This window comes from Gekko japonicus, unplaced genomic scaffold (genome assembly GCF_001447785.1).
Source record: "Gekko japonicus isolate JY-2015 unplaced genomic scaffold, Gekko_japonicus_V1.1 scaffold5513, whole genome shotgun sequence".
NCBI classification, from domain to species: domain Eukaryota; kingdom Metazoa; phylum Chordata; class Lepidosauria; order Squamata; family Gekkonidae; genus Gekko; species Gekko japonicus.
In genome coordinates, this window is record NW_015177189.1 from 15,535 (window position 1) to 28,823 (window position 13,289).

The following is a 13,289-nucleotide window of genomic DNA, read 5'->3' on the forward strand; positions in this document are numbered from 1 at the left end:
GCATTGCAATTAACTCCAATTAATAATATTCATTAGTGTTCTTCGAAGACTGTAATCCATGATTAAATAGTGACACATCTGCAGAATCTTGCTGTGGAATAAGGCACTTTATTTTTAATCTACCACTTGCTACTGTTAAGATCAGAATTCTAGTCAAAGCAATGCAGGGAAATAATGTTTGCCATCAAGTCGCAGCCAACTTATGGTGACCCTGGAGGGTTCTCAAGGCAAGAGACAAAGAAACGTGGTTTGCCATTACCTGGCTTGGTGTAGCAACCAGGGACTTCCTTGGTGGTCTCCCATCCGAATACTGACCAGGACTGACCCTGCTTAGCTTCTGAGATCTGACGAGATCAGGCCAGCCTGAACTATGGAGACCCTTCTCCAAATCAACCTCTATATATTGACAGCAAAGGGCATGATTCAATGGTAGTCACTGGTAAACGTCAACAGTAAAGCCGCTGTGAACAAAGAGGAAAGGCAGGATAGAAATGTTTTAATAAGTAAATAAACAAATAAACATTTCAGGGCCTCATTGACGTCAATGGGAAAACTGAAAACCTGCTTCATTCTTATCCATCGAAACCAATGGAATTTGAGAGCCCTCGACTTTGACTGGATCGTGCCCATTGTGGGGATGATGGAGGGTGGAGATCTCTAGAGGGCACGAGGCACCTGCCAGGAGAGACACCACACTCCCCTCCCCCCCAACCCCAGGTTATTTTATTCGATTTGGCCATTCTTATCTAAGTCCCTCAGCGGAGACCAAGGAACTGTTTGCCTCACCTGTCATTTTATTTGATTGTCAAAGCGATTCGTCTAGACTGTGATGTTTCTCTACACTCCCTTCCCCTTGCGTCTTAAGTTTTAAGAGATGCTGTGATCTTATGTTGGTTTTTGACCGCGATGAATATTGACTGACTGCTCCAAGCCTTATTCAGGACACAGGTCTTAGTTCACTACCGTGTTTAATTGCAAGCCTCACATTCACTGATGTAACCCTATGGAAGAGCAGTCTGAAAGGGGAAGTATTGACATTCATGTCACTGCATTGTGCATATAAGCAAGAATTCTAAGCCTTGTACATCGGGTTACCAGGTCCCCCCTGGCTGTCAGTCAGGGGATGGGGGAATATGGTTGCCAGATCCAGGTTGGGGAACTCCTGGAGATTTGGGGATGGAGCCTGGGGAGCAGAGGTCATTTTGGGGGGGATCGCGGGGATTGCAGTTCCCCCAGGTGAGGTGCAGGGGGCGGGGCACACGACGAAGCCCCGCCCCCTGCTTCCAGCCGCCCCGCTTCCAGCCCTCATTCAGCCAGGAGGAGGCAGGAGAAGAGGGAGGGTAAGTTCCTTCCTCCCCACCTCTCCCCACCCTTGCCTGCCTGGGGCCAGGGAGGGCCTTGGCGGGGCTTCCTCGCACTCCCTCCAGGGGAACTGATCTCTGTAGTCTGGAGATGAGCTGTAATTCCTGGGGATCCCCAGGTCCCACCTGGAGGCTGGCATCCCTACTTGTACAGGAAGGAGATTGTGAGATTCACTGGAAGAGGACTCCAGTATGCCTTTTCTATACCACTTGGGTGATTTCAGGTGACTTTGTATGCCAATGAGAATCAGTCTGGCGCCAGAGGACTTTCAGCTGAGACTAACCGAAGCTTCCTGGCATGAGAATACTAGCTGATAATAATCATTATACTGGGCCTAACAGACATAATGATGCAAAGCTGAGCAAGACTATGACAAGAAGACAAATATATTAAACTGAACTCAGACAAAAAATGTGAGGGAAACAGAAAGAGGTAACATATATTGGGCACGAATTGACAGCAAAGGAGACCCTCCCAAGACTGGAGACAATCAGGTGTGAAAGGGATGCAGTGTGTTTTTGGAACGACAGAGAGAACATGTGACCAGACAAGATGCTGAGTCAGGATGGGGAGAGCCACAAGCCTTCCGTTGAACGTAAGCCTTTCCCTGGTGCCATTTTCCTGAGCTAAATTGGCCACACGGGGCTGTCTTGGTTGGCTCAAGGGAAAAACTTACCCTCCCTTCCAACCTACCATGGTGAACTGGCCTTCAAAGCGAACCTCCCCATTCAGAGGCAGCCGGCCTCTGAATCCCAGTGCCAAGAGGCAACATCAGGGGAAGGCCTCAGCCTGTATGCCCTGTTTTTTGCCCTCCAGAGGAACTGATTGGCTGCTGGGTGAGACAGGATGCGGGACTAGATGGACCACACGCCTGATCCAGCAAGGCTCTTCTTATGGTCTTATACCTTCTGTTTAAAAGGGGGGGAATGCTGGGAACTCAATTCACGGAACTCCCAGGGTCACATCTGGTTTATCCCAGGGTGAGACATCTGAGAAGCCCATCGTTGCTGTCTCTTTACTGGATTGTATAAGAGTTTGGAAGGTAAGCAGGGTTGACCACGGTTGATACTGGGATGGGAGACCACCAAAAAAGACTGGGATTGCCGTGCAGAGGAAGGTAATGGCAAACCAACTCTGCTCATTTCTTGCCTTTACCTTCCTCTGCATAGCACAATCCCAGTCTTCCTTGGTGGTCTCCCATCCAAGTAACTCCATGAGGTAGAATCACTTGCTGGGGCAAGTGATGCTCAGTATTCTTGGTGCTTGGGGGGGCAACAGTGGGAGGGCTTCTAGTGTCCTCCTGGCCCCACTGCTGGACCTCCTGATGGCACCTGGTATTTCTGGCCACTGTGTGACAGAGTGTTGGACTAGATGGGCCATTGGCCTGATCCAGCATTGGCTTCTCTTATGTTCTTATGTCAACTTCATGGGGTTGCCATGAGTTGCCTGTGACTTGACAGCACAGTTTGTCTTTATAAGCAAGCAAAGTTCTATCAGAGACTATTCCAAGGCACACCCAGATACCGAAAGAACTCCTGGCAGTGAGAGTAGACTTATTCAATTAACACATCTATGGTCATACATCCATAGTGTTATCAGACCATAAACCTCTTAAGAAAATAATATTAAAACCACTTCTGAGTGCTCTAAAGAGATTATAGAGCATGCTAACATGCCCACAGCACTATAATGTGAAGATTAAATAAGGCCAGATCGATTAATAGTGTTAGTGAAACATCTGCGTTGAATCTGGAGAGACCCAGCTTCAGGCAGTCAAGGAAACGAAACTGAAAGGGTGTCTTGAGGATAAGAGTCAGGTACGTTCAGAAGCAGAGTCATGTTTCCAGTTAGTGATGAACTCTTTGTGTAGGGTGGGGACAGTATTTTTAAGAGCAGCAAGCAATCCCTCTTTCTTTGCTTAAAGAAATTGCGCACAACACTAATGTATCACACCTGGCATCTACAGCTGACTCAGGAGAGCTAGGGAAGTTTACTGGCCAGGAATAAATTCATAACTTTGTGGTCTCTGATAAGAAGGTGTGACACCATGAGCTCATGAAACTGCCTTATACTGCATCAGACCATTGGTCCATCAAGGTCAGTGGTGTCTCCTCAGACTGGCCCCGGCTCTCCAGGGCTTCAGGCTGAGGTCTTTCACATCACCTACTACCTGACTCTTTTAACTGGAAATGCTGGGGATTGAACCTGGGACCTTCTGCATGCCAAGCAGATACTCTACCACCAGGGCTCCCAAGTACTTACCTTAATTCGGCGGGGGATGTATAGTTCTTCGCGAGACCATTCCCGCGGGGAAAACCCAGGTGCTGCACTATTCCGTCGCCCAGACGTGACGTAGGCATGTAGCTGGGCAACGCTCTAGCAATGGGACTGGAAACTTGTAATGTATTCAGCCTGACATGCCCGGACTTGCCCGGGCTGGCCAGGCACACTTCCTATGTTAGCTTCAGTCGAAAGACAAAGGATCCGGAGGATCCTAGCCGGCCCAATCAAAAGGGCTAGCTTCCCAGCCGGGGGACCAATGGTCGCCCGGTTACTGTAAATAGCCTATCGGGAGTAGGGGGTGTGTTTAGGTGTGCTTGGTGGCGGGTTTTCTGAACATATATAAACCGGCCTGCGAGCCGGTCAGTTGTCTTTTTCCTGAACTAAATAAAGGTATGCTTAGCTGAAATCACTCTCCGTCTGCATAAGTGATTGTCATCTTGGTGCTGGGGGGGGGTCAACAGTGGGAGGGCTCCTAATGTCCTGGCCCCACTGGTGGACCTCCTGATGGCACTGGTATTTCTGGCCACTGTGTGATACAGAGTGTTGGACCGGATGGGCCTTTGGCCTGATCCATCATTTGCGTCTCTTATGTTCTTATGAGGTATTTGTGAGTTTCCTGCATTGTACGGGGGGTTGGACTAGATGACCCTGGAGGTCTCTTCCAACTCTATGATTCTATGATGTTTGAATCAGCAACTGATGGAGACTCTTTTGCCACATGAGTTTCTCATCAGATCGTGGGGGAAATGATGCTTATTTTTCCTCAGGGAAAAAGCTGTAACTGGACACAGTTGATGATAATTTCAGTTTCTGGGAGGTTGGTGCTGCATCGGACACAAAGAGTAAGGGAACCATTAGTAGACTTGAAACTTCAGTTTGAGAGATTCCTCACCCCTGACTCTGTAGTTACAGATAACGGGCCTCCGTTAACCTCTGAACACTGTAAGTTGTTCGCAAAAATAACTGGGTGTTTGATCAGTTCTCAACTCTGTCGGTACTGTTACTGGAAGGTGGAAGACACTGTGAAAACTGTTGGAGTAGGGCAACTCAGCAATGGCAGGCGCTACATAGCTCTAGATATGTATATGTGTTATGTCTTTAATGAATGGGATGCCTCTCTGAGAGCCAGTTTGGTGTAGTAGTTAAGCGTGTGGACTCTAATCTGGAAGAACTGGGTTTGATTCCCCACTCCTCCACTTGCATCGGCTGGATGACCCTGGGCAAGCCATAGTTCTGGCACAGCTATTCTTGAAAAAAAAGAGCAGTTTCTGTCAGAACACTCTCAGCCCCACCTACCTCCCAGGGTGTCTGTTGTGGGGAGGGGAGGGGAGGGGAGGGGAAGGGAAAGGAGATTGTAAGCCGTTCTGAGACTCCTTTGCGTAGTGAAGGATAGAGTATAAATCCAATCTCTTCTGTTCTTCTCTCTCTTTGTCTGAACCTGGGAACTTCTCTCTGACTCCTCCTCTATTCCTGTGCCCTTTCTCTCTCTCTCTCTCTCTCTCTCTCTCTCCTCATGGCTCTTCAAGGAGCAAGACACGTCTACAGTTTTCTCCGGCAAAAGCTATATCCTCTTACTTGCACAAACATGATGCCGGAGTAGGGTTGCCAAGTGCGTTTTTCTTGGCGGCAGGGGGCTCCCGGCCGGCGTCCCGAGAGTTTCCCCCTCAGATGGCTGTGGCCCCGCCCCCACCTTGCCCGGCGTCAGCTGACTCCTCCTCTATTCCTGTGCCCTTTGTCTCTTTCTCTCTCTCTTCTCATGGCTCTTCAAGGAGCAAGACGCGTCTACAGTTTTCTCCAGCAAAAGCTATATCCTCTCACTTGCACAAACATGATGCCGGAGTCACTGGCCATTTGTGATAGGGTATCGTATTCTTTAGATTAGACTTCTTTCTTTTTGACTGCAACATGGATTTGAGTTGAATTTGCTTTAAAAATGTAAGTTTTATCTTTTTGCAATATACTTCCTTGGAGTTTATTTACTGTAAGCAATACCATGCTTCTCTGACTCTGCTGTATTAACTCATACACATCCCCAATGACAACAGCTAAAAAACAGCGTCACAATGCAATTTTATCAGACTCTGATCCCTGGTTAGTCATCCTGGCATTCAAGAATGCCCCATCAACGAGGTTGCCTGACCAAAACACAAACATTGCTGGGACACGGACCAAAATCCTGCAGCCGGCAGGAGGAAAATAACAAAATTGGTCAACAGTCAGAGAACACAAGCATCTCTGTACAAAAAGGTCCACCAAGGACCGTCCACTAACTCCAGGCACTTCTGTTAGTATCCCTGTTGGCAGAATTCAGGAAATAATCCAATCCTCGCTTTGGAGTTCGCTTTCAATGAATCTACTGCAACAGGATTTTGCAGAAAGACAATAACTGGCTGCAGGGCCATTAATGCAACAGAGAGGCCTTCAGAGCACCAGCACTAACACAGACTAACATACAGCCAAGAAAAACGAACCGCAAGAGAAAGGCTGAACTGCAAGAGAAGAACATTCCGTAAACCGTAAACACTTGAGAATGCTCCACAGCGCCCCCTAGAGTACAAGTGGACTAAACTACTCTTTCAGCAGTATTTACAGTAATTAGGCTCTTAGCAGGCTGTTGCTTCGCCAACAATCCAGACACTCAGGATGAAGCAGAAAATATGGACGAAAGGAATGGTGCGACAGAAAGTAACAGCCAAGTCATACGAAGTGGTTACACAATGACTAATCAATAAGAATAGAAAACAGTGAAAATCCACCAGACGTGACGTTCAGGATCACCTTGGAGACCAACAGCGTCAAAGGAAGAAGTGAAAGAGAGACACCTGGAAGCTAATTCATAAGAAAAGGAAGGAAAGAATAACTAGATATCAGAGATCAGGAGGAGGCATTCCCAGGGCTTTTTGTGTAGAAAATGTCCAGCAGGAACTTATTAGCATAATCGGCCATACACAACAGCAGGAACTCATTCGCATATTAGGCCACACCCATGACAGCACAGCTCATTAGCATATTAGGCCACACCCCATGTTGCCAGAAGTGTGGTCATCCAGCCACACCCACCTTTTGCTTCTTATTCTGTTTACCTTGTTTGTTGTCAAAACCCAGGGCTTTTTTTGTAGCAGGAACTTCTTTGCATGTTAGGCCACACACCCCTAATGCAGCCAATCCTAATGAGTTTCTGCTGTTGGGTGTGGCCTATTATGCTAATGTGTTCCTGCTGGGCGTGGCCAACTCAGGAGCCAGCCGGAACTCTGTTCCTGTGCGTTCCTGCCCAAAATGTGGGTGCCTTTGGAGAAGACCAGCGTATCTCAAACAATATGTGTCCTAACCAGTTTAAAACCTCTAACTTCAATCAATCTTAACAAATTCTGTTCAATTCTGTGTGGTGTTTGGTGGTAGAAAGTGCTGTCAAGTCACACCAGACTTATGGTGACCCCGTAGGGTTTTCTCTCTTTTTTTGGTGGGTATTTTTTTTGTGTGTTTGTATTTGCTTGCGAGCCTGGAAGTCATGGTGACTTCTGGTGACTCCTAGTGGGGCTAGGATGTTTTTCAGAGAGGTGGCTTAATTGCCTGCCTCTGTGTCCCGGCCCTGGTATTCCTTGGAGGTCTTCATTCCAAGTAAGAGCCAGTTTGGTGTAGTGGTTAAGTGTGCGGACTCTAATCTGGGAGAACTGGGTTTGATTCCCCAATCCTCCACTTGCAGCTGCTGGATGACCTTGGGCAAGCCATAGTTTTGTCAGAGCTGTTCTCTCAAGGACAGTTCTGGAAAGACCTCTCTCAGCCCCACCCACCTCACCGGATGTCTGTTGTGGGGAGGGGAAGGGAAAGGAGATTGTAAGTCGCTCTGAGACTCCGAGTGAAGGGCGGGGTATAAATCCAATCTCTTCCGGGAGGGTGCCTAATTGGCCAGCGGAGGGGGGGGGGGGCATACGAATACCCTATATCTCATTAGGTTCAAGAGGCAACTGCTATTCTTAACAGTGACTGTGTTAATGCATCTATGACTCTTCAATAAAAGTATAACCTTTCTAAAGAAGTGTGTACTCCGTTGTTGGCTGTGGGTTCTGACACCCTCTTGAGTCCCGCCCAGAAGAACCTGCAGGGACGCCACAGCAGAGCCGGGCCTTTGGAAAGCCAGGCAGGGTCTGCTCAGGTGCGGAGCTAGACAGGGTCTCTCTCTGTTCAAGCAGTCTCCGAAGGTGGGGATGATCCAGGCTCACTGTCCGCTGAGTCTCACCAGGCCACAGCTCCTCCTCACTGCAGCCTCCGGGTCGCACCCTGGGTCTTCTTCGGGCCACTGGCCTGCACCAGCTAAGGGGGAGCAAAGCGGCCCGCCACCAGACAGGGCCTCAGGATCCCACTGAGTGACACCCTCTGGTGTGTGTGTGCATGCGCGTGTGTGGGGGGGGTTTCCAAGCATATAGCCGAGAGGGGTCTCCTCTGGAGTCAGGTGCAGCTTGCAGCTGGGGATTAGAACGTACCTCTCGCGAGCGGCTGAAAGGAGAATGGACGCCAGGGAGGAGGAGGCGGTGGACGAGGGGGGGCGCTGAAAGGCCGGGCGCGATGTGGGATCTGAGCGAGATGCCGCCGGGGTCGCGGGGCGCCTGGCGGGAGGAGAAACTGGCAGAGGAGCTGGAGCTTGCCCGGGAAAGGCGCCCTTTGCCAGTAACAGTACTGGCAAAGAAAAGAGGAGGGTGCCAGCTGTGGTGGGAAGCCTGGCAGGAAGATCAGGACTGCTACCCACAGACAGGCAATGGCAAACCACGTCTGTTTGTGTCTTGCCTTGAAAACCCTTGGAGGGGTCACAATAAGTCAGGTGTGACACATGGAATTCACTGCCACAGGAAGTGGTGGCGGCTACAAGCACGGACCACCTATATATCTCTGCCCAGTTTCTTCATACCCTCCATGCATCTGACGAAGAGAGCTGTGTTTCTCGAAAGCTTATGCTCCAAATAAGTTTGTTAGCCTTAAAGGTGCTCCTGGGCTTTTTACTCTTTTGCAGCAACAGACTAACATTGATTTGATTTATTAAATTTGCACCCCCGTCCTCCCAGCCAGACCAGCTCAGGGTGGCTGACATAAAATCAACACAGAATTTACAATAAACATGAAATACAGGTGAAGCAGCAGCAATTAAACAATGAACAATTCTAAAACCATTTAAACCATAAGACATAATCAAATGCTAGTATCTGTGATTTCACAGCGGTTGTTGCTCAGTTCTATCTTCTCGCCGTTGGCTCCTTGATCTTTTCGTTTTGTCTCAGGCTGCCGGCTCAGGCTGGACATGAAATACAGGTGAAGCAGCAGCAATTAAACAATGAACAATTCTAAAACCATTTAAACCATAAGACATAATCAAATGCTAGTATCTGTGATTTCACAGCGGTTGTTGCTCAGTTCTATCTTCTCGCCGTTGGCTCCTTGATCTTTTCGTTTTGTCTCAGGCTGCCGGCTCAGGCTGTAGTTAGAAGTCCCAGGGGAAACAGGGCTCTCCAACCTTAGGCTGCCAGTTGTTAGTAGTGGCGGCAGCTCCAAAGGCCTGGTGGAAGAGTTCCGTTTTGATAAGAACATAAGAGGCTCTGATAAAAGGTCCTGATAAGAACAAAAGGGCTCTGATAAGAACATAAGAGATGCCAATGTTGGATCAGGCCAAAGGCCCATCCAGTCCAACACTCTGTGTCACACAGTGGCCAGAAATACCAGGTGTCATCAGGAGGTCCACCAGTGGGGCCAGGACATTAGCAGCCCTCCCACTGTTGACCCCCCTCCCCAAGCACCAAGAAGACAGAGCATCACTTGCCCCAGAGCCCCTATCTATACCTTGTGGCTAATAGCCACCGATGGACCTCTGCTCCATATGCTTATCTAATTCCCTTTTGAAGCCGTCCATGCTTGTAGCCGAGAAGCTGCGGTGGCTCAAGTGGTTAAGACGCTGAACTGCAGGCTGTGGAAGGTCAGTAGTTAAGCAGTTTGAGACCCGGGTGCCGCATGATGGAGTGAGCTCCCATCTCTAGTTCCAGCTCCTGCCAACCTAGCAGTTCGAAAGCAAGAAATTGCAAGTAGATAAATAGGTACCACTTCGGTGGGAAGGTAACAGCGTTCCGTGCGCCTTGGTGTTTAGTCATGCCGGCCACGACTATGGAAAACGTCTTCGGACAGCGCTGGCTCTTTGGCTTTGAAACGGAGATGAGCACCGCAACCCTAGAGTCAGACTCGACTGGCTTTCGAGCAAGGGAACCTTTACCTTTACCTATGCTTGTAGCTGGATCTCTTCTGGGAGCTCAGTCCACCAGGATGGAGCCACCATCGAGAAAGCCCTGCCCCTGGTTGTTGCCAGCTTGGCTTCTTGAGACTTGGGAGGGCCAGCCAATTGTGGGCCCCTGATCACAGTGCTCTCTGGGGTACGTGTGGGGAAAGGTGGTCCCTCAGGTATGTAGGTCCCAGGCCATAAAAGTGGCTAAACTCCTCTGATTCTATGCCAAAACAGCCTTCTTGCCTTGTGCTGGCAGGGCGGAGGGAGCGATAAGGTTAGGAGAGATCCTAGAAAGTCTCTCCTCCTCCCTGAAACTCCTGCTATAAATCACAGGAAGGCAGCTTCTTCCTGAAATGCTGGGTCAGTGTCACGGTGCCCTGCACAGAGATTGATGAGCACTGCCATGGCAGCGACGGTGGACAGCAGCAGAAGGAGGCTGACAGCTGAGTGTATCTTAAGCCTTCTCAGGAGGAAACAGTAAGATGCATTGCTGTGTTAATATTAGCAAGCCAGCATGGTGGTGTGAAAAGGGGATGGATAAATGGAATAAGATGGAACAGCTAGCTGTCGCTGAGAGGAGCGTGTTAACCTGGGCGTAGGTTCCTTTTTGTTGCCGCATCGTTAGGATCAGGATGAAATTACGGCATAAGAACTGGATGTCAGTCTGTGCGCCGTCCTGTGTTCCCTCTCAGCTGAGTTAGTGTGAGCTAGCTCACAGCTTTTTTTAGCCTCTGGCTCACACATTTTTGTCTTAGCTCAGGAAGGGATGGCTCCAGAGCAGACTACTTTTTGCAGCAGCCAAATCGCTCGCTCGCAACTTTAATGCCAGTCGCTCACCAAGTGGAATTTTTGCTCACAAGACTCCGCAGCTTAGAGGGAGCCATTGGTGCCCAAGTCTGTTTAAGACTCTGGGACAATGCAACCCTAAGCAGATGGAAGGCAATTGAAGTCAACGGGCTGAGGAGGGTGTAACTCAGTTTAGGATCACACCGCGAGAGACCAGGGGCTGAATATTCATCAGAGAGCTCCTTTCCTCCAGCACCCTGTGTCAACATTATTTTTCCTCATTAAAAAGAAAGATATGCATATAATCTTTTTGCAAACCGTAGCTATTTGACGTTGGGGTTTAACACAAGCAAAGATTGCAAATCTAAACATGGATTAGAGACACTCCCAAATGTAGCACTTCTTTTGCCCGCTACCTGCAGACACTTTTTACAAGGAGCAACAAGGTTTCCCAGGGTAGAAGCTTTCCAAAGACAAAGCTCCCCTCCACCAGAGACATGAGAGACAGTGTGGCATCAGACTAGGAACCGGGAGACCTGGGTTCGAACTCTTACCCTGCCTTGGAAACTCACTGGGTGACCTTGGGCCAGCCTATCTTGCCTCGGAGGGTTTTCGTGAGGCTATAACAAAGAGAGCAATGTCAGCTGCTTTAGGTCCCCCCAGGAGGAAAGGTGGAGTATAAATGAAGGAAATAAATAAATAAATTGACTCTCGAAAGCTTCTGTCCTGGAAACCTTGTTGGTCTTGAAGGTGCCGCGGGAGTTGAATCGTGCTCTTCTATTGCAGACAACCCACCTGCTGTTTTCTACAATGAGTACATGAAATCACCAAGTTGAGCGGCCCACTTAGCTTAGTAAGTCAGCTCTGTGGGCCGCCTCAGACAGAGGTCCATTCTGCATCTGGCATTCGCGCCACATTTTACCAGCACTCGACCTGGTTCTCCCTTGCCGCGGAATATTTGTTTTCATTGCATTGCCTCGGATCCTGGTTTCTGCTTGCCATCTTTTGTTTCCAACACTCACTCCTGCATTGGTATGCAGATTTTCCTGTGTCACTACTTGCCTCAGTGGCCATTAGCTGCCTGAGCCAAGTAATTCATGGCGAGGTGATAAATACAGAGCCCCCCTCAGGGGAACTGAGGGAGATCAGTGAAGCCATGTCAGGTTGTCTGCTTATTGTTCTCTTTGAATTGGAAATGGAGGAAAGAAAAGGTGTCGCTCAAAACCACATTCAGATTCCCCCGGGGGGCAAGGCTGTACTGACTGCAAAGTTACCCCTGAATGGCCATTAGGGCTGCCAAGCCACGGCGGGGGATCCGTGCATCTTCACAGGATCCCTGCCGCGGGGGACAGCGATACGCGTTGCACCGCCGTCGCCAGGATGTGACGCTACACGTCGCTCTGGCAATGGAGCGACGCGTAGCGTCACATCCTGGCGACGGCGGTGCAACGCGTATCGCTGTCCCCCGCGGCAGGGATCCTGTGAAGACGCACGGATCCCCCGCTGCGGCTTGGCAGCCCTAACGGCCATAAATTTATGCAGAAGGTACCATAAAACCTAATGAACAAAGAAAGTGAGAGCAGCATTCGGTGTAGAGGGGGGTTAACCTCCCAATGTGGCTGTGGAAAAACTGCGAGGAAACAAATGGGTGCAGAATCAGCCAGAGAATGGGCTTCTCTTTCAGTCGCTTTCTACGCCAGATAAGGGTTACCAACAGCCCCCAATTGAAGGCTGTTGGTAACCCTTATCTGGCGTAGAAAGCGACTGAAAGAGAAGCCCATTATCTGGCTGATATGTGGCTCACTATGTGGAAATGGGCAGCTCCAGCTTTTCATAGCAGAGAGGTAAATTGCACCACCTGGTTAGATGTCACCTGTTAAAGGGGCAGCACATCTCATCTCCGGGTTGCTGGCAACCAATGTCCCCTCTAAATTGTGGGGTCTTGTGAGCAAAAATTCTACTTTGTAAGCTACTGGCATGAAAGTTGTGAGCCAGCAATTTGGCTACTGCATACATGAGTTTGCTCTGGAGCCCTCCTTCCTGAGCTGAGACAAAAATGTGTGAGCCAGAGGCTAAAAAACTGTGAGCCAGCTCACACTAACTCAGCTTAGAGGGATCACTGCTGGCAACCCTATTTGAGATCCCTTTTTTAAAAAAAAAAGTAAAAAAGCCACAGATTGAACCTGTGCTCTCTTGTACACAGGGCATGTGCCACAGCTCTTCTGCCCACGTTCTGTGCGATTGCTTGGCTGACAAGCATCTTCCCTTAAGCACTGACACAGGCCCCTGTGCCGGTTTCCTTCCTCCTGAAAGTCATCGGATCAGGCCCAGCTTCCCCTTAGTAAGAAAAAGCAAGTGTATTTCCTGCAGACGGATTCTGTAGCCAGTGGATAGAGGCAAACTCTCGTCCTTAACCCCCCCCCCCTTCCCTCCCATTCATCCCCAGCTGGAAAAAAGTAATTAAAAAGGAATTCTCTCCTCCCGTTTCTGTGTGTGTAGATCGTGCAAGGAAACTGCTGCCACCTGCAGGCGAGAGCGGGAAAACTCATGTAAAGACAAGGACAGCTCTAAAAAAAAAAAAATAGATGGAAAGTAATTA

General features: G+C 49.2%; 1 protein-coding gene across 1 annotated transcript in view; it reads left to right on the forward strand.

Moving 5' to 3' along the window:
- Positions 1-8,208: 8,208 nt before the first annotated feature.
- Positions 8,209-13,289, forward strand: part of LOC107124876 (protein amnionless-like) — a gene marked incomplete at its 3' end in the record, with an annotated part of 21,651 nt that continues 16,570 nt past the window's right edge. The window contains exon 1 of the mRNA XM_015428378.1: positions 8,209-8,310. Coding sequence (XP_015283864.1) covers positions 8,209-8,310 — 102 coding nt within the window. The remainder of the gene's footprint in view (positions 8,311-13,289) is intronic.